Source organism: Bombina bombina, chromosome 5 (assembly GCF_027579735.1).
Source record: "Bombina bombina isolate aBomBom1 chromosome 5, aBomBom1.pri, whole genome shotgun sequence".
In the NCBI taxonomy this organism is placed as follows: domain Eukaryota; kingdom Metazoa; phylum Chordata; class Amphibia; order Anura; family Bombinatoridae; genus Bombina; species Bombina bombina.
The window spans coordinates 854400453-854427742 of NC_069503.1; the positions used below are offsets into that span (position 1 = coordinate 854400453).

At 37.2% G+C, this 27290-nt stretch overlaps 1 protein-coding gene across 1 annotated transcript in view; it reads right to left on the bottom strand.

Annotated features, from left to right (window-relative positions):
• Positions 1-1035: 1035 nt before the first annotated feature.
• The window catches only part of AQP4 (aquaporin 4), a 38915-nt gene continuing 12660 nt past the window's right edge, over positions 1036-27290 (bottom strand). Inside the window, exons 3-4 of the mRNA XM_053713132.1 lie at positions 6001-6081; positions 1036-2082 (exon numbers count right to left, since the gene is read on the bottom strand). Of these exons, the coding sequence (XP_053569107.1) occupies positions 1819-2082; positions 6001-6081 (345 nt within the window). The 3' untranslated portion in view covers positions 1036-1818. The remainder of the gene's footprint in view (positions 2083-6000; positions 6082-27290) is intronic.

Sequence of the window (27290 nt, forward strand, 5' to 3'; positions counted from 1 at the left end):
TATTTTTTTAAATAAATGTTATTAGATATTGTTATTATGAGCGTAACTGTACTTTGTAATGTATTTTGATGTGTTTTGTGCAACGTTTATGTTTCGCAAAACAGTTAACTAGAGCTCTGAAGTTGCAGTAATCATTCTAGCGTAGATTGTGATTGCACTCAAGCGTTTGCATTTACTTTTAACTCGTAATACGAGCGGTAAGCCCGACGAGTGCAAACACTCTCAATAAACATTTGCGCTCCACTCATAATCTAACCCTATGTATGATCTTCAATAATGGATTCCAAGGGAACAAAGTAAATTTGACAATATAATTAAATTGAATTTTTTTTACAAAATTGTACATACTCTATCTGAAATTATGAAAGAAAAAAATGTGGGGTTCATGTCCTTTTAAGCATAAATATTTATTTTACAATGGTCAGCTGCCATTGAAAAAGTTAATTGTAAATGATGCTATATTATTTTTTAATTAATATGGAACTTAGAAAATAAAATAGAACTGTAATTAGTGTTTATATCTGTAGAGATACAATAGAATGACTGAAGGCTGGTTGATAATAACAACATAGATAAGTTACTGTCGACTTGTATATTGAAGTAAAAATAAGCATACAGGTACTGTACTGTACATGTAAAAATGATTGGAAAACAAAGCATAAAAAATGCAACATTTGTTTTTTATAAATGTAAAATAGGATTACAGAAAACATCACATTTGAGTACTTTGATAATCAGCTATATACATAACACTAAATTTATAATTTTTCAAAGAATTTTTAAATCTGGTTCTTTCAATGTGCTGTCAAAACAAAACATAATCACTTCACAATTACAGTCTCTTAAATTATATATATATACAATAGCCATGTGCATATCTGGTAACCAGCAGTAAATATAGAAAATGCAAATGATATTTGAATACATCAATGTAGTAAATTTAGTAAACAAAAACTGATTATGGACAAGATTATTCAAATGCGCACAAAGTGAATAATGAGTTTCATATGCTTATATAGCATGATTCCAAATACCTAGTAAACACTTTGGAAAGAAAGAATCTCTTAAATTTGGAGAACAAACAATCTATTTATCAGTTTTCTATTTTTAGTGTGTGATTCAGACTATTTCATGTGTCTTGATGAATTGCTGCAGTCCGCAGATCAAACGTCGAGAAAGATACATTGACAGAAAAAGAACTGCATTTAATGATTTTTTTTCTACATCCTGAAGCCATTAAGTTTTTTTTTCATACTGCTATGACTTCTTTTGGAAAGTATTGTTTAAAAAAAGTTGACTTTTACAAGAATAGGGTAACATTATTTTAAAACTTTATTTTTAAGTGTATAATTTTCACCTAATGCAGTTTCTAATTTGAAAAACTACATTTACTTTGAACTATTTATATTTACGTTTGTTGTCACTAAGATTCTAAAGAGTGATTAAAGGGGAGATTCCTTAATCAGTGCTGACAATAGCCAATTATATGTCAGAATAAGAATCATTTGTTAGAGTTTGCCAGTGGGTATTTAAAACTAATGCATACTGTCAATATGAATGTTAAACTGGCATTTTGTTAGGCTCAGTATTGACTTATTCTAAAGTAAAGTATTAGTTATATTCACCTTCATTTGCCAAAGGGACACTGCCAAAAGAAGTAAAAATCTTTAGTTAAGAAATAGTCCTCATTTTGTACATGTTCTTTGTTTTTATATTAGCAGCTATGCAACATTTTCATAATAGATCTGTCTCTTTCATAGAAAACAAAATTTTAGACAGTTTTGATGGTTGTTCTCTGGTCTCGCTGATTCCTTCTAGTCATACAGAAGATAATACTTCACCAGTAGGATCTTTCTCTTTCTTTTCATCAATAATGTGGACAATTCCTGGCTTCAGTAGTAGATCATCCGACTCTATTTGACTTTTATTTTCATCTACTTCACTGTATTTGCCTTTTGATTGGTTGGTCGCCATGTTTAAAACTTCCTTCAGGCGATTCTTTAGCTCAACATTTGGACAGTAGACATATTCATATAGAGCTCCTGCGATAACAGCGCCAACTATTGGTCCAACCCAATAAACCTAGAAAGATAAATTCAGTGTAAGCTATAAATATAATTGGTATAAAGCTTAATATTTATTCTTCAACATTTTATTTCAGACAATGAACTATATAAGTATTACTGAATTTATGAAATATGTCATTTAAAATAAATGGCTTTGCTACATTAGAAGTAAACCATTGTGCATCTCTGTATGTTATACCTTTGTTTTTAACTTGAGTAGTGTTTGTCCTAATTTACTGTCATTATGCTATGTTATGATCATTGAACTAGTTGAGTAGACTGGTTTATGAATATGGGTTTCTTACATTTAGATTGGTTAAACACACAAATAACTGTTCACTACAGGTTTTTCTCAAGCAATTAGAGTTTTATTTGTCCCAAGGGGGTTTCTGTAGAAAATGTATTCAGTCAATCCCAAAGTAAAATATGTCAGCTAACTAATTCCATAACAATTCCATGAAAATTACTGATGTTTAGGAACTTTTTTCACTTAAATTGACACAAATTATTTATTTATGATTGGTGCCATGTATGATTAGATATAATTTTGTCTAAATTTAACATTTTAAGAACAAGCAATAAATCTGGACTTGCTATCCTGAATAAGACAAGTATGAAAGAAACAATTTGAGTTTCATGTCTCTTTTTATGCCCAAGTTTAGAGTGTAAGGCAAGCCTTTGACAAACCTCTGAAGAGTCATCCGGCATGCTACATTGCAATTAAGAGCGGATGCAGCTGATATTTTTACATATGGAAAGCAGATTAGCTATAGATTCGAAATTCAAGTATCTACCAATACGATCGTAGTATCATGACGTCATACGCACACGTGACCTACACGGCAGAGGAAAGGAAACACAGAGGCTGAGTTGTCCGAAAAAGTTTATGTTGCTCTCGCCCCTATTTCAGTCTGGAAGCCAGCTACTGTGCCTATATTCGTTCTAGGATACTTACTAAGCTTGAATTGCTAACCCCTGTGGAATCCTTGCGGTTTCTTTAGAGATATTGTCTCAATTTTTTCTTAAGTGGTGGCAATATTCCCTATTTAGTCCCACATTGTGCTATTTGTTTTAGTATCGGAGTTGTCCTATTTTAATACTGTTCTTTTATTAATAAATTGCTATTTATTGTACACTCTGTAACATTTAGTGTGTTTTTGCAGCATATATCACTTTTAATTTATCGTGTATAGCCTGACTTTTACCTTTATATTAATATCTTTGCTCTATTTTTTAGTCTATATCTTTAGCATCTGAGCGCTCCTACACACTTTTGCCACGCTGTCACTAAACTTACTCTGGTAAACTTGATTTACAATGGACTTGTAATATGAAGTTGTGTGCTAATATAAGCGGGGTCTAGAAGTACTGCTTATCGCATCCCGTGCTAGCATTAGCATGCCACTTGTAACCTGGCCCATTGTGTTGCAACTTGGTAAAACTGATTTATCAGAGAAGGGTTAGCGTGACATTGCACTATATAATTGTTTTTCAAACCCGATAAGTGCAAAAAGCTTACTTCTAGCGCAATTAACGCTTAAGCGGAAGTATTAATTTGCACTCCACTCTGGCCCTATGTGTTTAATCTCATTGAGAGGGTTGAACATATAGATTTGCAGGGCCTGTATAGTTAAAAAATGAAATGCAATAACAAATGAGAGCATGTTTTTTTTAATATAATAGCCATTTAAGTGCAAGCACTATTTAGAAAAACAGAAACACTAATTTATGGCTCGTTTCCAGTGAGCTGCAATTTGGTTTACAATTTTGTTTTTACGAGGTCGCAAAATAGAAAAACTGCTCTCTTAAGTCATTACACTTAGCAATAATTTCCGATGGCGCGTTTTCCATCAAACCCGACAGCCAGGGTCCTGCCCAGATGGAAACCCAGTTGGAGTTATGTTCCTATTTAAATAACAATATGTATTTACATATACAGTACAAATATAATCAAGCGCATATCTCCAAAATTCCAACTATAGTCCTATGTATATGGTAGGACTAAATTTTACATATATCAATACATTTTTAAATTTAATAAAACCAAAACAATCTTTTTCCTTTAATAAAACATTTTTCATTTAATTTTTTTAATGAATTCAATGTTTCTTTGTTTATGTTTCTCTCTAGAGGAGATCACAGGTAAGGAGCGCAAGCTTTAAACGTAAATTTTATAATGTAAGGTCGAGTTAACATAGCAATATACTTGTTATGGCAGGATTTTAGAGAAATCCGACATCAGATGGAAGCTTTAACAGAACATTAACTTACACCTACATGATATAGACTGACAGCACGCACTGCACAAAATAGTCAGTGAAAATCTGGTACAAAAATGAAGCCGTAAACTATTTACATTTAGATGTTGGCAACTTCGTTAGCTTACTGCTCTATTTTTAACCACTCAATATAAATAAGCAGTTACAAATCAGAAATCACAACTTTTCAGCATATATTAATTTCTAATGAATTTCTATGATTCATTAATACTTTAGAAAGCTTTGTATATATATTAGAGGAATTAAAATGGATAATGGCACCTCATTAAAACGAATGTCCCAGTATAAAAGTCCACTATAGAATGTGTAGTCTTATGATTTGACCAAAAAGTTCAAGATTTTCTTCAACCGTCAGCAGTGGACTCTCCCTACTGCAGAATCAAAATCCTTCTTTTTCGGATAGAAGCCAATCTGTGTAGGATTTAAACACAAACAAGATCGACCTGATGCCTGAGGAAACGGCCAAGTGAGCCGAGAAACGCGTAGCAAATTTTATTGTTACACATTGTCCACCTACTTGTATTGTAAGGATTTTGGTTTTACTAATGATTAAAGACTTGTTTTTTTATGATCATTGTCTGCCATTCCTTGACAAGTGAGGTTCTCATTACCAAGCCGCTGCTAAGTGAAGTCTTAGTATCCTGATTTGCTGTGAGGAGCCAGTGGATCTGTCTTTTTTCCACACCTGTGAGGAGAGAGCATACCGGAGAGAGCAAGCTGGTTTGCTCTGATAACCAGTCCATTTCCACAAGCACACTGGTGTGCTCTGCAAAAGTGTGAGTACCCTGGAAATTGAATACTGCTGTGTGAGATATATTGGGGCTGTGGATGCACACAATGGTCGATCTTGTTTGTGTTTAAATCCTACACAGATTGGCTTCTATCCGAAAAAGAAGGATTTTGATTCTGCAGTAGGGAGAGTCCACTGCTGACGGTTGAAGAAAATCTTGAACTTTTTGGTCAAATCATAAGACTACACATTCTATAGTGGACTTTTATACTGGGACATTCGTTTTAATGAGGTGCCATTATCCATTTTAATTAATCAATTGTTCATTTGTTTTATAATATTTTTATATATGGTGTACACAATTTCTAGTCACATTAGCGCCCTCTGGTGTTTCTTGCACTTGTTTTAGGATTCTGATTTACATTACTTTTATAGTATATGTGTTGAGAGGTGCAGCTGTAGTTTTATATATATTTAGTCGTTATTCATCATTTTTTATCTGATCTCTTTGATCACATAGATAGTGTCACAGTCAAGAGCACACTATATTTGTGAATAGGTTCTTCATTTGAATTTGTTTGGAGCCCATATCCATATGGGCTCCGATAACCAGAGATATATCCTCCCAGTTGCACTTTAGCGCCCTCTAGTGATTATATATCACACGCATTCCTTTTGTATATATATTCTAGCAATTAAAACAAACAAATTTCCCCTTTAAATTTTTTTGTACAAATTAAATAAGCTTTTAGTTACTAGAAGGCTTCTCTGAAAGCAGTGTAATCGAATATGCATTCTACAACTAGCAAATGTTTGTGATATTTAGACAAAACAGGTTCTTGAATGTGTGAATTATGTTGCCAAAACCTTTGGTTGTATATAATTCATATTAAGAGGTTGAATTTACAACAGAAAAAAAAAATACCCAGTGATTTTCCCATCTGTTCATAATGACAGCAGGTCCAAAAGATCTTGCAGGGTTCATGCTGGCTCCTGTGTAATTGACCTAAAACATAATTACAAATACATAAACAAATAAATATGATATAAAAATCATGCAATGATGCATCTGTAACTAACATTGCTAAAATGACCAATAAAGAAAAATCTGTAGCTTATAAGTTAATATAAAATATGCCAATTTTAAGTTATGGGCATTAATGCAGTGTTAAAGCCACATCAAAATAGCCCTATACAAAATAAACCTCATCTGATTAAAAAGTATCTAAAATAGAATTGTGTGTTTCAGTATATGGCCTAGATTTGGAGTTCGGCGGTAGCCGTCAAAACCAGCGTTAGAGGCTCCTAACGCTGGTTTTGGCCGCCCGCTGGTATTTGGAGTCAGTGATTAAAGGGTCTAACGCTCACTTTTCAGCCGCGACTTTTCCATACCGCAGATCCCCCTACGCCATTTGCGTAGCCTATCTTTTCAATGGGATCTTTCTAACGCTGGTATTTAGAGTCGTTTCTGAAGTGAGCGTTAGAGCTCTAACGACAAGATTCCAGCCGCCTGAAAATAGCAGGAGTTAAGAGCTTTCTGGCTAACGCCGGTTCATAAAGCTCTTAACTACTGTACCCTAAAGTACACTAACACCCATAAACTACCTATGTACCCCTAAACCGAGGCCCCCCCACATCGCCGACACTCGATTAAAATTTTTAACCCCTAATCTGCCGACCACCACCTACGTTATATTTATGTACCCCTAATCTGCTGCCCCTAACCCCGCCGACCCCTGTATTATATTTATTAACCCCTAACCTGCCCCCCACAACATCGCCGCCAGCTACTTAAAATAATTAACCCCTAATCTTCCGACCGCAAAGCGCCGCCACCTACGTTATCCCTATGTACCCCTAATCTGCTACCCCTAACACCGCCGACCCCTATATTATATTTATTAACCCCTAATCTGCCCCCCACAACGTCGCCGACACCTGCCTACACTTATTAACTCCTAATCTGCCGAGCGGACCTGAGCGCTACTATAATAAAGTTATTAACCCCTAATCCGCCTCACTAACCCTATCATAAATAGTATTAACCCCTAATCTGCCCTCCCTAACATCGCCGACACCTACCTTCAATTATTAACCCCTAATCTTCCGATCGGAGCTCACCGCTATTCTAATAAATGGATTAACCCCTAAAGCTAAGTCTAACCCTAACACTAACACCCCCCTAAGTTAAATATAATTTACATCTAACTAAATAAATTAACTCTTATTAAATAAATGATTCCTATTTAAAGCTAAATACTTACCTGTAAAATAAATCCTAATATAGCTACAATATAAATTATAATTATATTATAGCTATTTTAGGATTAATATTTATTTTACAGGCAACTTTGTAATTATTTTAACCAGGTACAATAGCTATTAAATAGTTAAGAACTATTTAATAGTTACCTAGTTAAAATAATAACAAATTTACCTGTAAAATAAATCCTAACCTAAGTTATAATTAAACCTAACACTACCCTATCAATAAAATAATTAAATAAACTACCTACAATTACCTACAATTAACCTAACACTACACTATCAATAAATTAATTAAACACAATTCCTACAAATAAATACAATTAAATAAACTAGCTAAAGTACAAAAAATAAAAAAGAACTAAGTTACAGAAAATAAAAAAATATTTACAAACATAAGAAAAATATTACAACAATTTTAAACTAATTACACCTACTCTAAGCCCCCTAATAAAATAACAAAGCCCCCCAAAATAAAAAATTCCCTACCCTATTCTAAATTAAAAAAGTTACAAGCTCTTTTACCTTACCAGCCCTGAACAGGGCCCTTTGCGGGGCATGCCCCAAGAAGTTCAGCTCTTTTGCCTGTAAAAAAAAACATACAATACCCCCCCCCCCCCAACATTACAACCCACCACCCACATACCCCTAATCTAACCCAAACCCCCCTTAAATAAACCTAACACTAATCCCCTGAAGATCTTCCTACCTTGTCTTCACCATCCAGGTATCACCGATCCGTCCTGGCTCCAAGATCTTCATCCAACCCTAGCGGGGGTTGGCGATCCATATTCCGGTGCTGAAGAGGTCCAGAAGAGGCTCCAAAGTCTTCCTCCTATCCGGCAAGAAGAGGACATCCGGACCGGCAAACATCTTCTCCAAGCGGCATCTTCGATCTTCTTCCATCCGGAGCGAAGCGGCAGGATCCTGAAGACCTCCAGCGCGGAACATCCATCCGGACCGACGACTGAACGACGAATGACTGTTCCTTTAAGGGACGTCATCCAAGATGGCGTCCCTCGAATTCCGATTGGCTGATAGGATTCTATCAGCCAATCGGAATTAAGGTAGGAATTTTCTGATTGGCTGATGGAATCAGCCAATCAGAATCTAGTTCAATCCGATTGGCCGATCCAATCAGCCAATCAGATTGAGCTCGCATTCTATTGGCTGATCGGAACAGCCAATAGAATGCGAGCTCAATCTGATTGGCTGATTGGATCAGCCAATCGGATTGAACTTGATTCTGATTGGCTGATTCCATCCGCCAATCAGAAAATTCCTACCTTAATTCCGATTGGCTGATAGAATCCTATCAGCCAATCGGAATTCGAGGGACGCCATCTTGGATGACGTCCCTTAAAGGAACAGTCATTCGTCGTTCAGTCGTCGGTCCGGATGGATGTTCCGCGCTGGAGGTCTTCAGGATCCTGCCGCTTCGCTCCGGATGGAAGAAGATCGAAGATGCCGCTTGGAGAAGATGTTTGCCGGTCCGGATGTCCTCTTCTTGCCGGATAGGAGGAAGACTTTGGAGCCTCTTCTGGACCTCTTCAGCACCGGAATATGGATCGCCAACCCCCGCTTGGGTTGGATGAAGATCTTGGAGCCAGGACGGATCGGTGATACCTGGATGGTGAAGACAAGGTAGGAAGATCTTCAGGGGATTAGTGTTAGGTTTATTTAAGGGGGGTTTGGGTTAGATTAGGGGTATGTGGGTGGTGGGTTGTAATGTTGGGGGGGGGTATTGTATGTTTTTTTTTACAGGCAAAAGAGCTGAAATTCTTGGGGCATGCCCCGCAAAGGGCCCTGTTCAGGGCTGGTAAGGTAAAAGAGCTTGTAACTTTTTTAATTTAGAATAGGGTAGGGCATTTTTTATTTTGGGGGGCTTTGTTATTTTATTAGGGGGCTTAGAGTAGGTGTAATTAGTTTAAAATTGTTGTAATATTTTTCTTATGTTTGTAAATATTTTTTTATTTTCTGTAACTTAGTTCTTTTTTATTTTTTGTACTTTAGCTAGTTTATTTAATTGTATTTATTTGTAGGAATTGTGTTTAATTAATTTATTGATAGTGTAGTGTTAGGTTAATTGTAGGTAATTGTAGGTAGTTTATTTAATTAATTTATTGATAGGGTAGTGTTAGGTTTAATTATATCTTAGGTTAGGATTTATTTTACAGGTAATTTTGTTATTATTTTAACTAGGTAACTATTAAATAGTTCTTAACTATTTAATAGCTATTGTACCTGGTTAAAATAATTACAAAGTTGCCTGTAAAATAAATATTAATCCTAAAATAGCTATAATATAATTATAATTTATATTGTAGCTATATTAGGGTTTATTTTACAGGTAAGTATTTAGCTTTAAATAGGAATCATTTATTTAATAAGAGTTAATTTATTTCGTTAGATAAAAATTATATTTAACTTAGGGGGGTGTTAGTGTTAGGGTTAGACTTAGCTTTAGGGGTTAATCCATTTATTAGAATAGCGGTGAGCTCCGATCGGAAGATTAGGGGTTAATAATTGAAGGTAGGTGTCGGCGATGTTAGGGAGGGCAGATTAGGGGTTAATACTATTTATGATAGGGTTAGTGAGGCGGATTAGGGGTTAATAACTTTATTATAGTAGCGCTCAGGTCCGCTCGGCAGATTAGGGGTTAATAAGTTTAGGCAGGTGTCGGCGACGTTGAGGGGGGCAGATTAGGGGTTAATAAATATAATATAGGGGTCGGCGATGTTAGGGCAGCAGATTAGGGGTACATAGGGATAACGTAGGTTGCGGCGGTTTACGGAGCGGCAGATTAGGGGTTAAAAAAAATATGCAGGGGTCAGCGATAGCGGGGGCGGCAGATTAGGGGTTAATAAGTGTAAGGTTAGGGGTGTTTAGACTCGGGGTACATGTTAGAGTGTTAGGTGCAGACGTAGGAAGTGTTTCCCCATAGGAAACAATGGGGCTGCGTTAGGAGCTGAACGCTGCTTTTTTGCAGGTGTTAGGTTTTTTTTCAGCTCAAACAGCCCCATTGTTTCCTATGGGAGAATCGTGCACGAGCACGTTTTTGAGGCCGGCCGCGTCCGTAAGCAACTCTGGTATCGAGAGTTGCATTTGCGGTAAAAATGCTCTACGCTCCTTTTTTGTAGCCTAACGCAGCATTTGTTTGAACTCTCGATACCAGAGTTAATTTTATGGTGCGGCCAGAAAAAAGCCCGCGGAGCGTTAACAGACCTTTTACCGCCGAACTCCAAATCTAGGCCTATGTGTTTTATGTAACACTGTGATCAGTAGTTAGCTATTTGGTAGGGTGGACTGGTACCTTAGTAACATGTTTATCAAACTGTGAGTACTCTAGCACATGTCCTTTCATTATTTTTTACCCAGATGCAGCTAATGTAAACAATCAATGTATCACAGAATTCAGGGTTTCTCTGCTCTACCCTCACACATCAATTACAGACCAGATTGTATTTCTCTGCCTGGACTGGTCAGATAGTCAGTCACTTTGGCTGACTCACCTGTGCTCAGGGAAATCTTTACAATTCAGTAATTTATGGAATTTTCTTTAAGGAATTGAGAAGCACTGATATACATTTTGTCACAAGTAAAGTGCCAAAATATAGGGCCACGGGAAAATATAAAAAAAAAAATTAAAAAAATGTGCCAGGTAAAATTTTCTTTACCCAAGAATACCATAATGGAATGATCCTGAGCTTTGTACGTGATTATGTTCGATGTAGAAATCTGGTAACATGAATATTACTTCTTTCGTTTTATTTTTCATCTAATCTAAGTTGCATAAAATGAAAAAACTATTTCAATCTATTGGCTGATTTTTTATTTTAGCATTTTTGTTTTTGCCTGAAAAGGGTATTTTTGTTTCAATGAAAGCACAATAGCATGCTTTTTGACATTTTCTCAGTGATCACAATCCAAAAAGGTTTTCAAGACCACTTTACACTTACCAAATTCAGCACCTTGATAAAGTCCTGAACTGGCCTTTTTGACATCTTTGAAACTATTCTATGACAATTTGGAACAAGAAGCTTTGAAATGGCCACAGATACATTTTGTAGGTGTATATGCATACATTAAAGCTCTATTCATCGTTATTGTATAGTCTGTCTGCAGTGGGCAGGGCCAATATTTACATTTGGCATCTTCAGGAAAAGTGAGATCAGTATGCCAACATCTAGAACTGCTGTGCAGCGATCACTTTCTGTAAATGTTTGTTTCTAATTCACACTCACATTGTCGTGATTGTGACTTTCAATAAAGGCGTCTTTATAACTGGGCTTTCAAGCATGATTTTGCAACTACAATAATGAAACCCCAGTCAAGAAGTAGCATTTTTTTAAATATTTTATTTAGGAGAGGAACTACAGCTGGTTAATAGCTAATTTAATTTCCCTTTATTCTTCCTCTGCTCATGATCAAGGTAGTAGTATGATTCAAATATTATGAATAATGTGTGTCCTTACCTGATCTAATGATGTAAAAAGCCTCTGTGTCTATTGGATCATTAAAACCTTCCGGATACAAAGATCTAAATGTATATATCTAAAATGTCTCATACTGGCCCCAATATTCAAAGCATTGACAGACCGTCGGGAAACTGCTTTGATGGACTCTTCGGCATAGCAGCATGACAGTCTGTCAAAATATTCAAAGAAAAGGGGCGTGCCTGAGCAATGCCGGGACTGCAATGTCTCTCCCATAGAAGTCAATGGGAGCATGACTACACTGTCCACATCACAGACATCACCACTTGTTGGCATTTTGCTGGGGAGGGGGGGGGCCCTATTTGAAGTGTGCCTACACGGCGCAGACAATATGCTCATTGAAACTAAAATTAGTTAAAGTGTAAGCACACTTTAAATATTGCCGTGGGGACCTAAGTTTTATTACACCTACACTAACTAGCTCAGGCAATGTAGTCTCAGCAGCTGATAGTTAGCGAGACAAACTTGGCCGCTACCCTCCTTGCAACCTGCACTTCACTGCTTTGAACATATCGATTTTGTGTCGATGTGTCTGAAGCAAAGTGCAGGCTACTCCCACTAGCACACCCTGTTAACTCCCCCTGAATGCCTATAACTACGTAACGCTTAACCTACACTCCCCCTGCTCTGCCTTGCTACCTCTCACTGACCGCTTGCACTTACATCACTGCTAACCTACTTTTCCCCTGCACCGCTCAGCTAACAACCCCTGACTGCCTACACCTACATCACGTCTGATCTACACCTCCCCTGAATGCCCAGCTAAGTCCCTAATACCACCTACACTGACATAATGTCTAAACTACAATCCCCTGGAACACCCAGCTAACTGCCTACTTTCAATTAATAAATCACTAAAATAAACTATAATATAATAAACCTCCTTATTATAACTATGAAGCTATTTCGCTGACTGCCGGAGGACCGGCAAAACCTCTCCATCCTATCTGGGCTTTATTGAACTCAGTGACGGACTGGCACTTCTTAAAAGGGGTGTCAATCGAATAGGGTGCAAGTCGGTCTTTTAGTATGTTGTCGGCAATTTAATGAGGCACCTAGGGATACCACTTGTTTGTAGGTGCTACCTTCTGGCAGAATGGGGGACTGCTCAAATCCGGCCCCCCATTCCTCCCAGAAGAGAGCAACTGCCAAACAATAGAAAAGGATAATTAGAATTTAAAAAAGACCAGATGGGTCACCGGCACTGGGACAAAGAGGGCCCAATGTTGGATCAAGAGGAGCTGGATCCCCGATCAACTGTGAGTAACACTCACTGTGAGTAACACTTTTGGAGTTAGTTAGGGCTTTTTTGGGGTGGGTTTTTTAAGTATAGGGTCTGTTATTTTTAATTTTATTTTGTATGCTAGATAGAGTTGGGGGGTTTCTTTAATGTAGAGGGGAGGTTAGGATTGTTTTTTAAAAAAAAGACCTTAACTCACTTTAGGGCAATGCACTAGTGCAGGGTTTTTTTTAGTTTAGAGGGGGGTAGGTGTTAGGTAGAGCAGGGTTAGATTGCTTTTGGGGTTTGGTGGTTTAGGTTTATTATTATTTTTTTTACTTAGTTTATTTTTTTTATTTCTAACTAAGGGGGTTAGTTTGCATTTGGGGTATATGGCTGCATAGGAGTTAATAGTTAGAGACATAGAGGATAATAGTTTATTGCGGTGGGTATGTGGTGGCATAGGGGTTCAAGATAGATAGTAGCGGTGGGTATGTGGTGGCATAGGCAGGGCCACCATCAGTGGGTGACAGGGGTGACTCCTTTCAGGGCCCAATGGGCCAGGGGGGCCCCATGAGGCAAGAACAACTAAAAAATTTTTTTTTTAAAATTTTGGCAGCCACAAGTGGGAACTACAGCAGAGTGCTAACTAAGCATGGGAAATGTTATTAAAAGGAGTAAAGTATTAGCATTTGAGAGGATTTCTGAGTGTGCACTAAACCACTATGCACAGTGTGAGACAGACTTGACACTTTGTTTGTACAGTGTGTGCCTGAGTCAGACAGCATTGCAGAGGAGGTAGGACTTAGTAAATGTTTTTTATTTCTTTGTGCAATTATGGATTGTAACTTCAGTGTGGTAGTAGTTGTATGGTGGGGCCAGAGGTCCATAAAAACACATTTTTTTAGCAGCAGTATATTTATGATTATTTGACAATACTTTAGAAATTCTATATTTAAAGCCATGCAGAAATGTTTCCTCCTCAATTCACAAATGGTAGGTGCCCTTTTGGCATTTTTTTTAAATTAATATAATAAATACATATATATATATATATATATATATATATATATATATTACATCCCTGTTTACTGCCCCTTTATGCAAGGACTTTCCAGATGCAAGGAGGAATTTTATCTAAGATTTTTAAATCTGCATAAAATGTTATACTCTCAGAATAAGATTGCTCAGTGTTTGAAATGAGACAGGTTAACTTAAAACTGTTCAGTTTACACTACAGCTGACTTAATTTTGAAATACATACAAACAAGCCTAAATTGTGCATTTAACCAGATCTAATGGTATGAGTATCACAGCTTATGGTTCCACCAAGACCATAAAGAGTACAGCATTTTCAAAATCCATAAGTACAGCTGACAGATGGGAACATTTGTACACTATATTTGAAGTGGTGCTCTTGGTTGGGGGAAAATGGGGAAAAACAAACAAACATATGTCAACCTTTTAAAAGTACTTTTCTTCATCTAGCCATCTACCCAGATCATTAATGTACAATTTTGAATTCACAGAATTATTTTTGTTTGCACATTTACAAATATGATTCTTTGAAAAGTGATCTCTTAATTTCTGCAATTTTTTTTATCATGCATGCCACACACTGTTGATTTAGGGGATGCAATGTGAAGAAATGTTACTTCCTGTGAGTGTTTATGTGGGTGTCTGTGTTTATGTCTTTGTGCTTTTTCTTGTGTCTCTGAGTGTGTATGTATTTTTTTTTCTGTGGGTCTCTCTGTGAGGGTGGGTGTGTATGTCTTTGTGCATTTTCTGTGGATGTCTGTGAGGGTGTGTGCGTATGTCTTTGTGCTTTTTCTCTGGATGCCTCTGTAAAGGGTGGGTGTGTATGTCTCTTTTTTTCTGTGGATATATCTCTGAGAGGGTGTGTGTGTGTGTGTATGTATGTTTGTCTGTGTTTTCTGTGGATGTCTCTGTGAGGGGGTGTGTTTTCTGTGGGTGTCTCTGTGAGGGTGTATGTATGTCTGTGCATTTTCTGTGGGTGTCTCTGTGAGAGTGTGTGTATGTCTTTGTGTGTTTTCTGTGGATGTCTCAGTGAGGGTGTGTATGTATGTCTTTCTGTGTTTTATGTGGTTGTCTCTCTCTCTCTCTGTGTGTATGTTTTTGTGTGTTTTCTGAGGCTGTCTACTGATTCACATCTTTCTACAGACTTTGAGACTAATGAGACCTTTCTGGAAGTCACCAATCCACCATTTAACCTTTAAATTATTGTTTAGGCAGTTCAGGGCCATTCCTTTCAGAAACTGCATGCTGTTGTCATCATTTAGTTGGCATCTTCCTTGACAAAAAGATAATCAGAACTCCATATTTTGTTTTGTAAATCTCCTTTTTTGACAAAACTGTAGTCTACCTCATTACTTGTCAGGTCAATGTAAACAAGTGCTGAGTGTCTGTTTGGGTGTCTGTATCTGAGTGTGTTTCTTTGTGTGTCTGCTAGAGTGTCTATATGTGAATCCTTATGTGTGTGTCTGTGTGTTTCTGTGTTTGTGTGTTACTACCTACTTTACAACATTTCCAAGTTTGACTACACTTAAGAATAAAGTGCATATATACGTTTTAGTCACTTGGTCAAAAATTGCACATGTCAAGGGGGGGGGGGGCCTGATCAATGGTTACGTCAGGGGCCCCAAAATTTCTAGTGGCGGCCCTGGGCATAGGGGTTAATAGTTAGATAATAGTGGAAGGTATGTGGCAGCATAGGGGTTAATAGATAGACACTTGTGGTGGATATATAGTGGCAAAGGGGTTAAAAGGATAGTACTTGCGGTGGGTATGTGGAGGTTTAGAGGTTAAAAATTAGTGACTTGCGGTGGGTATGTGGTGGTTAGTGTTATTTTGTGATCGCGGGGTACTTCGGTTTAGGGGTATTAGGATAAGCGATTAGGTAGACGGCAGTAATATTCAATGGATCGTTTACTATGCATCGCCATTATTATCGACAATGCTGGGTGTTGTCTAATCCAGCATCTCTGACCAATTACATGTATAGTAAACGCCGTAATAATTCACAGCACCAAATATTATAAACAAACTTTAGAAATTTATTCTGGTAAGTACAAACAAATGCAACGTTTCGGGAACAGTTCCCTTAATCATGCATAATGTCAACAGGTGTGCATTGAGTCTTTATAAAGGGAAACTTTAACCCTTCCTACACTAATCAAGATTACAATAATATAGCACCACCTAGCTGGTGTCATACAATAATGCATTCAACTACAACAAATTACCTTACTTTTATACTAAATTCTTATCAATAAACTATACTATAAGGCAAACCTATTAAAAATACCTATATTAGATAGATACTTCTAAATATTTGACCTTGTAGAAACACAGCAAAATCTAACTCCCACAGGGATCATGGTGTTAAGCTTATGGATCCAGAAGGATTCCTTTTGTTTTAATAGTTGTTCCCTATTACTCCCTCTGCGTAGCCTACCTATGCCATCAATTATTTGCCACCTAAGCTGACTTATACTGTACCCAGCCTCCAAAAATGACTGGAAACAGGGGTATTTAGATCTGCACAGTGAATATTTGACCTGTGTTGACTCATCCTATCTCTCACCTTTCTGGTCGTCTCACCTAAGTAAATCCTTGAACAGGGACACTTGATTAGCTAAATGACATAGGGTGAGTCATACGTGTAATGTTCCCTAATTCTAAACTTTCTACCTGTTAAGGGATGCAAAAAATCTTTACCTTTAATTACCGCATTTCAGCTGGCACATCCCAAACATGGAAAGTGCCTGTGTTTTTAGATGTAATATAGGTTTGACCCTGTACTTTCTAGATCCCACATCACTCTTAACTAGCATTTCCTTTAAATTAGGTACTCTCCTATAAGCCATCATGGGGGGTCTTTAAAAGCTATAATGTCAGGATTGCAATCCTTCAGAACTAGTCCTGGAGATATCTTAACTATAGGAGTTATATTGAGTGACACAAACTATACACTGTTAATTCTAACCGTTTCTTCTTCTAAAATCCTTCTTCTCTCCTAATTTTTCATAGAACCAGGGTAGCCTCTATCCTCAAACCTCATAGCCATTTCATTTAGTCTCTGTTCTGCCAATGAATTGTCTGTTAATATTCTTTTAACTCTCAGCATCTGGCTACGTGGGAGATAATTATTTAGCCGATAAGGATGATAACTATCATATGCTAATAATGTGTTTCTGTCTGTAGTTTTTTTGTGAATATCTACATTTAACAAACCCCTAGAGTTCCTATATAATACAGTATCTAAGAAAACAATACTTTCCTCACTGAAATACTGGGTTGCCATTCAACATTCTATATGTGATGTTATCTTTAAGCTGACTCTCTATCTCTGTTACATAGAAATCATTCTGTAATAATACTGTGGCACCTCCTTTGTCTACTCTTCATGGGACAGATTGAAGAAAAGTTTGTATATGAAAATACATTATTTAAATTCTATGGAGCAGCCTGGTGGTGCTTCATAGATGATGTGTTTGGCGTGTGGTGGGGTGACGTTGGTGCCTTTCTCTCCTTTGTTGAACAGCTGAACAATGCATTAATGGAGTCAAATTTATAGTTTCCTTCAGTGAGTAAAGCATTGTTTTCTTAGATACTCTAGTATATAGGAACTCTAGTGGTTTGTTAAATGTAGATATTCACAAAAAAACTACAGACAGAAACACATTATTAGCATATGATAGTTATCATCCTGATCGGCTAAAGAATTCTCTCTCACGTAGCCAGATGCTGAGAGTTAAAAAACTAGTATCAGACAATTCTTTGGCAGAACAGAGACTAAATGAAATGGCTATGAGGTTTGAGGATAGAGGCTACCCTGGTTTTATGATAAATGAGGAGAGAAGAAGGATTTTAGAAGAAGCACCGGTTAGAATTAAGAAAGAGAAAAAACCACAGCGGATAGTTTGTGTCACTCAATATAACACCTATAGTAAAGATATCTCCAGGATTATATACAAGCATTGGAATGTTCTGAAGGATTTCAATCCTGACATTGAAGCCTTTAAAGATAACCCCCATGATGGCTTATAGGAGAGTACCTAATTTAAAGGTCATGCTAGTTAAGAGTGATAAGAGTGATGTGGGATCTAGAAAAGTACAGGGTCAAACCTATATTACATCTAAAAACACAGGCACTTTCCTATGTTTGTGATGTGCCAGCTGTAAGGCGGTAATTAAAGGTAAAGTGTTTTTGCATCCCTAACAGGTAAAAAGTTTAGAATTAGGGAACATTACATGTGTGACTCATCCTATGTCATTTACCTAATAAATAGTCCCTGTTTGAGGATTTACTTAGGTGAGCCGACCAGAAAGGTGAGAGAGTCAACACAGGTCAAATATTCGCTGTAGAGATCTAAATGCCCCTGTTTCCAATCATTTTTTGGAGGCTGGGCACAGTATAAGTCAGCTTAGGTGGCAAATAATTGATGGCATAGGTAGGCTATGCAGAGGGGGTAATAGGGAACAACTATTAAAACAAAAGGAATCCTTCTGGATCCATAAGCTTAACACCATGATCCCTGTGGGCCTGAATAGGGAGTTAGATTTTGCTGTGTTTCTCTGAGGTCAAATATTTAGAGGTATCTGTCTAATATAGGTATTTTTAATAGGTTTGCATTATAGTATAGTTTATTGATAAGAATTTAGTCTAAAAGTAAAGTAATTTGTTGTAGTTGAATATATTATTGTATGACACCAGCTAGGTGGTGCTATATTATTGTAATCTTGATGAGTGTAGGAAGGGTTAAAGTTTCCCTTTATAAAGACTCAATGCACACCTGTTGACTTTATGCATGATTAAGGGAACTGTTCCCGAAACATTGCATTTGTACTTACCAGAATACATTTCTAACGTTTGTGGTGCTGTGGATTATTACAACGTTTGAATATTGGAGAGGAAAGCATTCTCCTCTGTTCCACTGGAAACAAAAAACAGAAAACAAAGAAAAAAGGTGCTGTTTGTGTATTGTTTGGTTCTATAGTAAACGCCATGTCGGGAGCTTGGAATATTTCAACAAGCTTTCTCAACATAGCTGCGGATCTCTTTGAATATTTTGCCGCCTCGTAGCACTTTTTATCATTGGGGCCAGTGTCTTAACAGAGTCATCCTGTTATTTCTAGCAGATAGCAGGATTGTTTCCAAAGAAGTGATCACCATGTTACATTTATCATTTCCATGATGTCTCAAATGAAGTCTTGAAACACTATATTTGAGCAACCCTCTTTGAATATTGCTTTCATGTTCGGACCACCTCTGTCTTATTTTCCTTTAGTTCGTCCCAAATACTGAATCTCACAGCTACAGGTGATCAGATAAATGACATAGCTTGCATCACAGGTTAAATGATTTTTAATTTTTTGAGATTTTCACCTGTAGTGTGGGATTTCACCATTGTTGTTCCATGTGTGATGTATTCACACATTGAACAACCCCTATATTTGCACTTGAAAACTCCATTTTTTTCTCATATCTGTAATATTGCCTCCTTTATAACTACTGTTTTTTATTTTGATTCTTTTTAGTCATGACGAAACATCTAGAAACTCTTTTAGATGTCATTATATATTTGACATTTTCTTGAGGTGCTTTGTGGTCTATGATTACAGTCAATATACTGAAACAAGTCCAGACCTTTCCATTTTTCTGTTTGACCACCATGATGTTTATTCTATTGTGATTTTAAACTTTGGAATACATTTTGAATACATTTTTATCTTATAACTGCTGTGTTTGGTAACTTGTTTGTTGAATAACGTAGGGACTCATGAAACTGGAAGGCTAGTGAGGCAGGAGAGGCAAAAGACACCTCTGAGAAATATGCTATATAGGTATTTTTTAATCACTACAAATATGTAACTAATTATAGTAAAATTATTTGCACAATTTCTTTTCTCTTTTGAGAGCAGTCTAAATGTGTGAACTTTTGAAATTGTTTAATGGGACATTGAACCCAATTTTTTTCTTTCATGATTCAGATAGAGCATGCAATTTTAAGCAACTTTCTAATTTACTCCTATTATACATTTTTATTTGTTCTCTTGCTATGTTTATTTGAAAAAGAAGGCATCTAAGCTATTTGTTTAGTTCAGGACCCTGGAAAGCACTTATTCATTGGTGGATTAATTTATCCACCAATCAGCAAGAACAACCCAGGTTGTTCACCAAAAATGGGCCGGCATCTAAACTTAAATTCTTGCATTTCAAATAAAGATACCAAGAGAATGAAGAAAATTTGATAAAAGGAGTAAAATAGATAGTTGCTTAAAATGGCATGCTCTATCTGAATCACAAAAGAAACAATTTGGGTTCAGTGTCCCTTTAAGTTAGAAAAGGACCTACATTCAATAAAACTAATTTATGTAACTAATATCTATTAGATAAAACTTGCTGCAACATGACAACTTGAAACTTATGTAATTCAGAAAGATTTGTACCTAATTCATCTGTGAATTGTGAGCTAAGCTCAATTATAATCAACACTTGGTGTTGTTTACACTGTGGTGTAAACAAGTTCCACTGTGAAGGATACTGGTAACACAAAATTACCTTCAAAACCTTACAGAACAAATTAAAGTTAAAAAAAATACATTCCACTCTAATCTATGCAAAAAAGATTAATACAATTAGAGAGAAATAAAATAAATATATATATGACAAAATCTCTTCAGGTTTGAGCAGGACAAGATAGTTTGCAGGTGAAATAAAGTCTTTTGGCTCATTTATGAAGCTGCAGACGTAGCTTTTTTAGCCTAATTGTTTCTGTTATGAGTAAAGATAAATTGTGTAGACTTTTCCATTATTGGTATGTATTTGCTCATTTTATAAATGGATTTTCTAATATTATATTCTATGGTCTTTCTACAATGGTAGCATGTCAGAATATATATATATATATATATATATATATATATATATATATATATATATATATATATATATATATATATATAAATATATATATATGTACAGTTGTAATCAAAATGATTCAACCTCCATTGCAAATAAGCGCCTAGATTACGAGATTTTGTCGGTAAGGCTGTGCGGGGCTAACAAACCTTTTTTTCTTACCGCTCACTTAAGCCAACGCTGGTATTACGAGTTTTCTGCAAGCCGGTGTTAGCCTCAGAAAAGTGAGCGTTGAGCAAAATTTAGCTCCACATCTCACTGTAATACCAGCATTTCTTATGGTAGCGGTAAGCTGGCAAAACGTGCTCGTGCACAATTTCCCCATAGGAAACAATGGGGCTGAGCTGGCTGAAAAAAAACCTATCACCTGCAAAAAAGCAGCGTTCAGCTCCTAACGCAGCCCCATTGTTTCCTATGGGGAAATGAATTTTTTGTCTGCACCTAACACCCTAACATGAACCCCGAGTCTAAACACCCCTAATCTTACACTTATTAACCCCTAATCTGACGCCCCCGCTATCGCTGACACCTACATTATATTATTAACCCCTAATCTGCCGCTCCGGACACCGCCGCCACCTACATTATACTTATTAACCCCTAATCTACTGCCCCCAACATTTCCGACACATTTATTATAGTTACTATCTGCCCCCCCAACGTTGCCGCAACTATATTAAATTTATTAACCCCTAATCTGCCGCCGCCAACGTCGCTGCCACTATAATAAATTTATTAACCCCTAAACCTAAGTCTAACCCTAACCCTAACACCCCCCTTAAATATAATTTAAATACATCTAAATAAATTTACTACAATGAAATAAATTATTCCTATTTAAAACTAAATGCTTACCGATAAAATAAACCCTAAGCTAGCTACAATATAACTAATAGTTACATTGTAGCTATTTTAGGATTTATATTTATTTTACAGCCAACTTTGTATTTATTTTAACTAGGTAGAATAGTTATTAAATAGTTATTAAAGGGACAGTCAACCATAGAATTGTTATTGTTTTAAAAGATAGATAATCCCTTTATTACTCATTCCCCAGTTTTGCATAACCAACACAGTTATATTAATGTGCTTTTTACCTTTGTGATTACCTTGTATCTAGGAACCTTCTTCCAGCCCCCTGATCACATGACTATGACTGTTTATTATCTATTGTCTTAAATTTAGCATTGTATTGTGCTAGATCTTAAATAACTTTCTGTGCCTGGACACAGTGTTATCTATATAGCCCACGTGTACTTTCTGTCTCTTTGTGTTGAAAAGAGATTTAAAAAGCATGTGATAAGAGGCAGCCCTCAAAGGCTTAGAAATTAGCATATGAGCCTACCTATGTTTAGTTTAAACTAAGAATACCAAGAGAAAAAAGCAAATTTGATGATAAAAGTAAATTGGAAAGTCAATTAAAATTAAAAGTCCTATCTGAATAATGAAAGTTTAATTTATACTTGAGTGTCCCTTTAACTATTTAATAACTACATAGCTAAAACAGGTACAAAAGTACCTGTAAAATAAACCCTAACCTAAGTTACAATTACACCTAACACTACACTATAATTAAACTAATTACCTAAACTACCTACAATTAATTACAATTAAATTAAATAAACTAAATTACAAAAAAAACCAAACACTAAATTACAGGAAAAAAAAAGAATTACAAGAATTTTAAACTAATTACACCTAATCTAATCCCCCTAATAAAATAAAAAAGTCCCCCAAAATAATAAAATTCCCTACCCTATACTAAATTACAAATAGCCCTTAAAAGGGCCTTTTGTGGGGCATTGCTCCCAAGTAATCAGCTCTTTCACCTGTAAAAAAAAATACAATACCCCCCCAACATTAAAACCCACCACCCACACACAAAGTCTTCATCCTATCTGGCCAGAAGAGGACATCCAGACTGGCAGAAGGCTTCATCCAGACGGCATCTTCTATCTTCATCCTTCCGGAGCGGAGCGGGTCCATCTTCAAGACATCCGACGCAGAGCATCCTCTTCATCTGACGGCCGACGACTGAATGACTGGTCCTTTAAGTGACGTCATCCAAGATGGCGTCCTTTGAATTCCGATTGGCTGATAGAATCCTATCAGCCAATTGGAATTAAGGTAGGAAAAATCCTACCTTAATTCCGCCAATCGGCATTAAGGTAGGAAAAATCCTATTGGCTGATGCAATCAGCCAATAGGATTGACCTTGCATTCTATTGGCTGATTGGAACAGCCAATAGAATGCGAGCTCAATCCTATTGGCTAATTGGATCAGCCAATCGGATTGAACTTCAATCCTATTGGCTGATTGCATCAGCCAATAGGATTTTTCCTACCTTAATTCCGATTGGCTGATAGGATTCTATCAGCCAATCGGAATTCAAAGGACGCCATCTTGGATGACGTCACTTAAAGGACCAGTCATTCAGTCGTCGGCCGTCAGATGAAGAGGATGCTCTGCGTCGGATGTCTTGAAGATGGACCCGCTCCACTCCGGAAGGATGAAGATAGAAGATGCCGTCTGGATGAAGCCTTCCGGTCTGGATGTCCTCTTCTGGTCGGATAGGATGAAGACTTCAGACCCTCTGGAGGACCACTTGTGCTCGGCTGGGTGAAGACGGCTCAAGGTAGGGTGATCTTCAAGGGGGTAGTGTTAGGTTTTTTTAAGGGGGGATTGGGTGGGTTTTAGATTAGGGTTGGGTGTGTGGGTGGTGGGTTTTAATGTTGGGGGGGGTATTGTATTTTTTTTTACAGGTGAAAGAGCTGATTACTTTGGGGCAATGCCCCGCAAAAGGTCCTTTTTAGTATAGGGTAGGGAATTTTATTATTTTGGGGGGCTTTTTTATTTTATTAGGGGGATTAGATTAGGTGTAATTAGTTTAAAATTCTTGTAATTCTTTTTTTTTTTCTGTAATTTAGTGGGGGGGTTTTCTTCGTAATTTAGTTTATTTAATTTAATTGTAATTAATTGTAGATAGTTTAGGTAATTAGTTTAATTATAGTGTAGTGTTAGGTGTAATTGTAACTTAGGTTAGGGTTTATTTTACAGGTACTTTTGTACTTATTTTAGCTATGCAGTTATTAAATAGTTATTAAATAGTTAATAACTATTTAATAACTATTCTACCTAGTTAAAATAAATACAAAGTTGCATGTAATATAAATATAAATCCTAAGATAGCTACAATGTAACTGTTATATTGTAGCTAGCTTAGGGTTTATTTTATCGGTAAGTATTTCGTTTTAAATAGGAATAATTTATTTAATTATGGTAAATTTATTTTGTTTAATTTAAATTATATTTAAGTTAGGGGGGGTTAGACTTAGGGTTAGACTTAGGTTTAGGGGTTAATAAATGTAATATAGTAGCGGCGACGTTGGGGGTCGGACGATTGGGATTAATAAATGTAGGTAGGTGTCGGCGATGTTAGGGATGGCAGATTAGTAGTCAATAAAATTTAACTAGTGTTTGCGAGGTGGGAGTGCGGCGGTTTAGGGGTTGATAGATAGTTTATGGGTGTTAGTGTACTTTGCAGCACTTTAGTTAAGAGTTTTATGTTACGGCATTAGCCCAATAAACTCCTAACTACTGACTTTTAAATGCGGTAGGAGTCTGGACAGGAGAGGGTCTACCGCTCACTTTTTTAGACGATCGTAATACCGGCGTTAGGAAAATCCCATTAAAAAGATAGGATTACGCAATTGACGTAAGGGGATTTGCGGTAACCTAAAATCTTGGAAAAAATGTTAGCGGTAGACCTGTACCTGCCTGACTCGTAATACCAGCGGGCGTTAAAAAGCAGTGTTGGGACCCCCTCAACGCTGCTTTTTAAGGCTAACGCAAGACTCGTAATCTAGGTTAAGGTTTATTATTAAAATTTACAGACTTTCAGATGTTTGCAATGAACAAATCAAACAAAAGCAATTGAAATAGTTAAACACAACAAATGCTTCAAGTGGTTTCCCCAAATTCAACTCAAAATGCAACTTTTAATGAATTCTGCAGTCTTAAAATTATTTGACTGTGGTTACACTACCAGGACTTGGGAGAAAAAGGAAGCTATCAACAGCTGCAACCAGATTTCTGAGAAGGCAGGTTGAGATAATTGCTCAAGTGAGTGCAGCAAGACTTGGTAGCAACAGGCACTGAAGTTTCAGTTTGCACAGTAAGGCGCATACTAAACGGAGGTTTCCATGCCAATACTCCAAGACATACACCAGTACTGACCCAAAAGTACAAGAAAAGTCAGCTCTAATATGCTCAAAATCATTTAAATAAGCCACAGAAGTTTTGGGATTCAGTTCTGTGGAGTGATGAAACAAAACTGGAACTTTTCAGCCCGATGGATCAGCGGTATGTCTGGAGGAAGAAGAATGAAGCAAATGCTGAAAAGAACACTCTGCCTACAAGTGGTGGTTACTCAGTGATGCTTTGGTGGTGCTTTCCATCCTCTGGCACTGGAATCCTACAGCGTGTGGAAAATGTCAGGATAGGTTAAGTCCAGAGTTAGACCCAAATGCTAGAATGAGGTTTGTAAAACACCCTAGCACTGTGAGTATATACCAGGACCTGACCCTGCGACAGCTACAGTAAAATACTCACTGAAATAAACTGGAAGTTGGTACAGCAGGGTCAGGAGAAGAAACTTTGTGTAGATAGGGTTAACCAAAAGAGTAATCAAGCAAGCAATATCCAGCAACGTGTAATCAGGCAGGTAGGGGTTAACCAGTAGGGTAATCAAGCAAGCAATGTCCAGCAACATGTAATCAGGCAGATAAGGATTAACCAATAGAGTTATCAAACAAGCAATGTCCAGCAACGTGTAATCAGGCAATTTGGGGTTAATCCGTAGAATAGTGAAACAAGCAATGTCCAGCAACAAGTAATCAGGCAGTTTGGGGTTAAACAGTAGAATAGTGAAACAAGCAATGTCTAGCAACGAGTAATCAAACAGTTTGGGGTTAATCCGTAGAATAGTGAAACAAGCAATGTCCAGCAACAAGTAATCAGGCAGTTTGGGGTTAAACAGTAGAATAGTGAAACAAGCAATGTCCAGCAACGAGTAATCAAGCAGTTTGGGGTTAATCCGTAGAATAGTGAAACAAGCAATGTCCAGCAACGAGTAATCAGGCAGTTTGGGGTTAATCAGTAGAATATCAAACAAGCAAAGTCCAGTTAACAGGTTTCAGGCAGATAGGGGTTAAGCAGGTTGAAGTTTAAACAAGCCAAGAAATTCAAAAGGTACTCACAAGCCGGTTAAGGAAAACAAACAGGCACCGAGGAGAGAAGACGCCGGAATAAGAAGACCTTCTGACATCAGCAGAAGGAGCCGGTGCGACACAGGGTTGCTAGGCAACCAAGGAAGCGCTACCGCGCCGACACATGCAGGAAGGAGAAAGCGATCAGCAGCAGAGCGATCGCGACAGTGCCCCCTCCTCAAGGACCCCTCCAGGGAACACGAACAGGTTTTGAAGGATTCAGAGTGTGGAACTGTTTGATCAAAGCAGAGGCGCGGACATGAGAAGCAGGTTCCCAGGAACGTTCAGTGATGGGATATCCCTTCCAATGGACCAAATAATATAAACGGTTACCCCTCAATTTGGAATCAAGAATTTGACTGATCTCAAATTCTGAAGTACCATCCACCAGAAACGGAGAGGGAACTTTACATTTGGTGGAAAACCGGTTAGAGACCGCTGGTTTAAGAAGAGATACGTGAAACACAGGATGAATCTTCAGGGTGTCCAGTAAAGCCACCCTGTAGGCAGTAGAACATACCTTGGAAACAATTCTAAATGGGCCAATGTACTTAGGACCCAATTTAGCACAAGGTTGTTTGAGTCGAATAAATCTGGTGGAAATCCAAACCTTGTCTCCAGTGCGAAATGAAGGTGCCTTACGGCGTTTGCGATCAGCAAATCATTTATACCTTTGAGAAGAGAGGAGAAGAATTTCTCGAATCTTCTTCCAGTGTTTACAGAGATTCTTCACAGTTCGATCTGCTCCAGGAACTCCAGAACCCCCAGAAAACATAGGAAAAGTTCTGGGCACAAATCCATAGGCTGCCTTGAAAGGAGAAGTCTGTAAAGAAGAATTGAAACGGGAATTGTAAGCAAGTTCTGCTAAAGGAAGAAGTTGAGACCAATTGGAGTGCTGATGATTAACATAGTGTCTGAGATAGGATTCAAGAGATTGGTTTACCCGCTCAGTTTGACCGTTGGATTGAGGATGATGGGCAGTAGATAGACATATGGTAACTCCAAACTGTTTGCATAGAGAT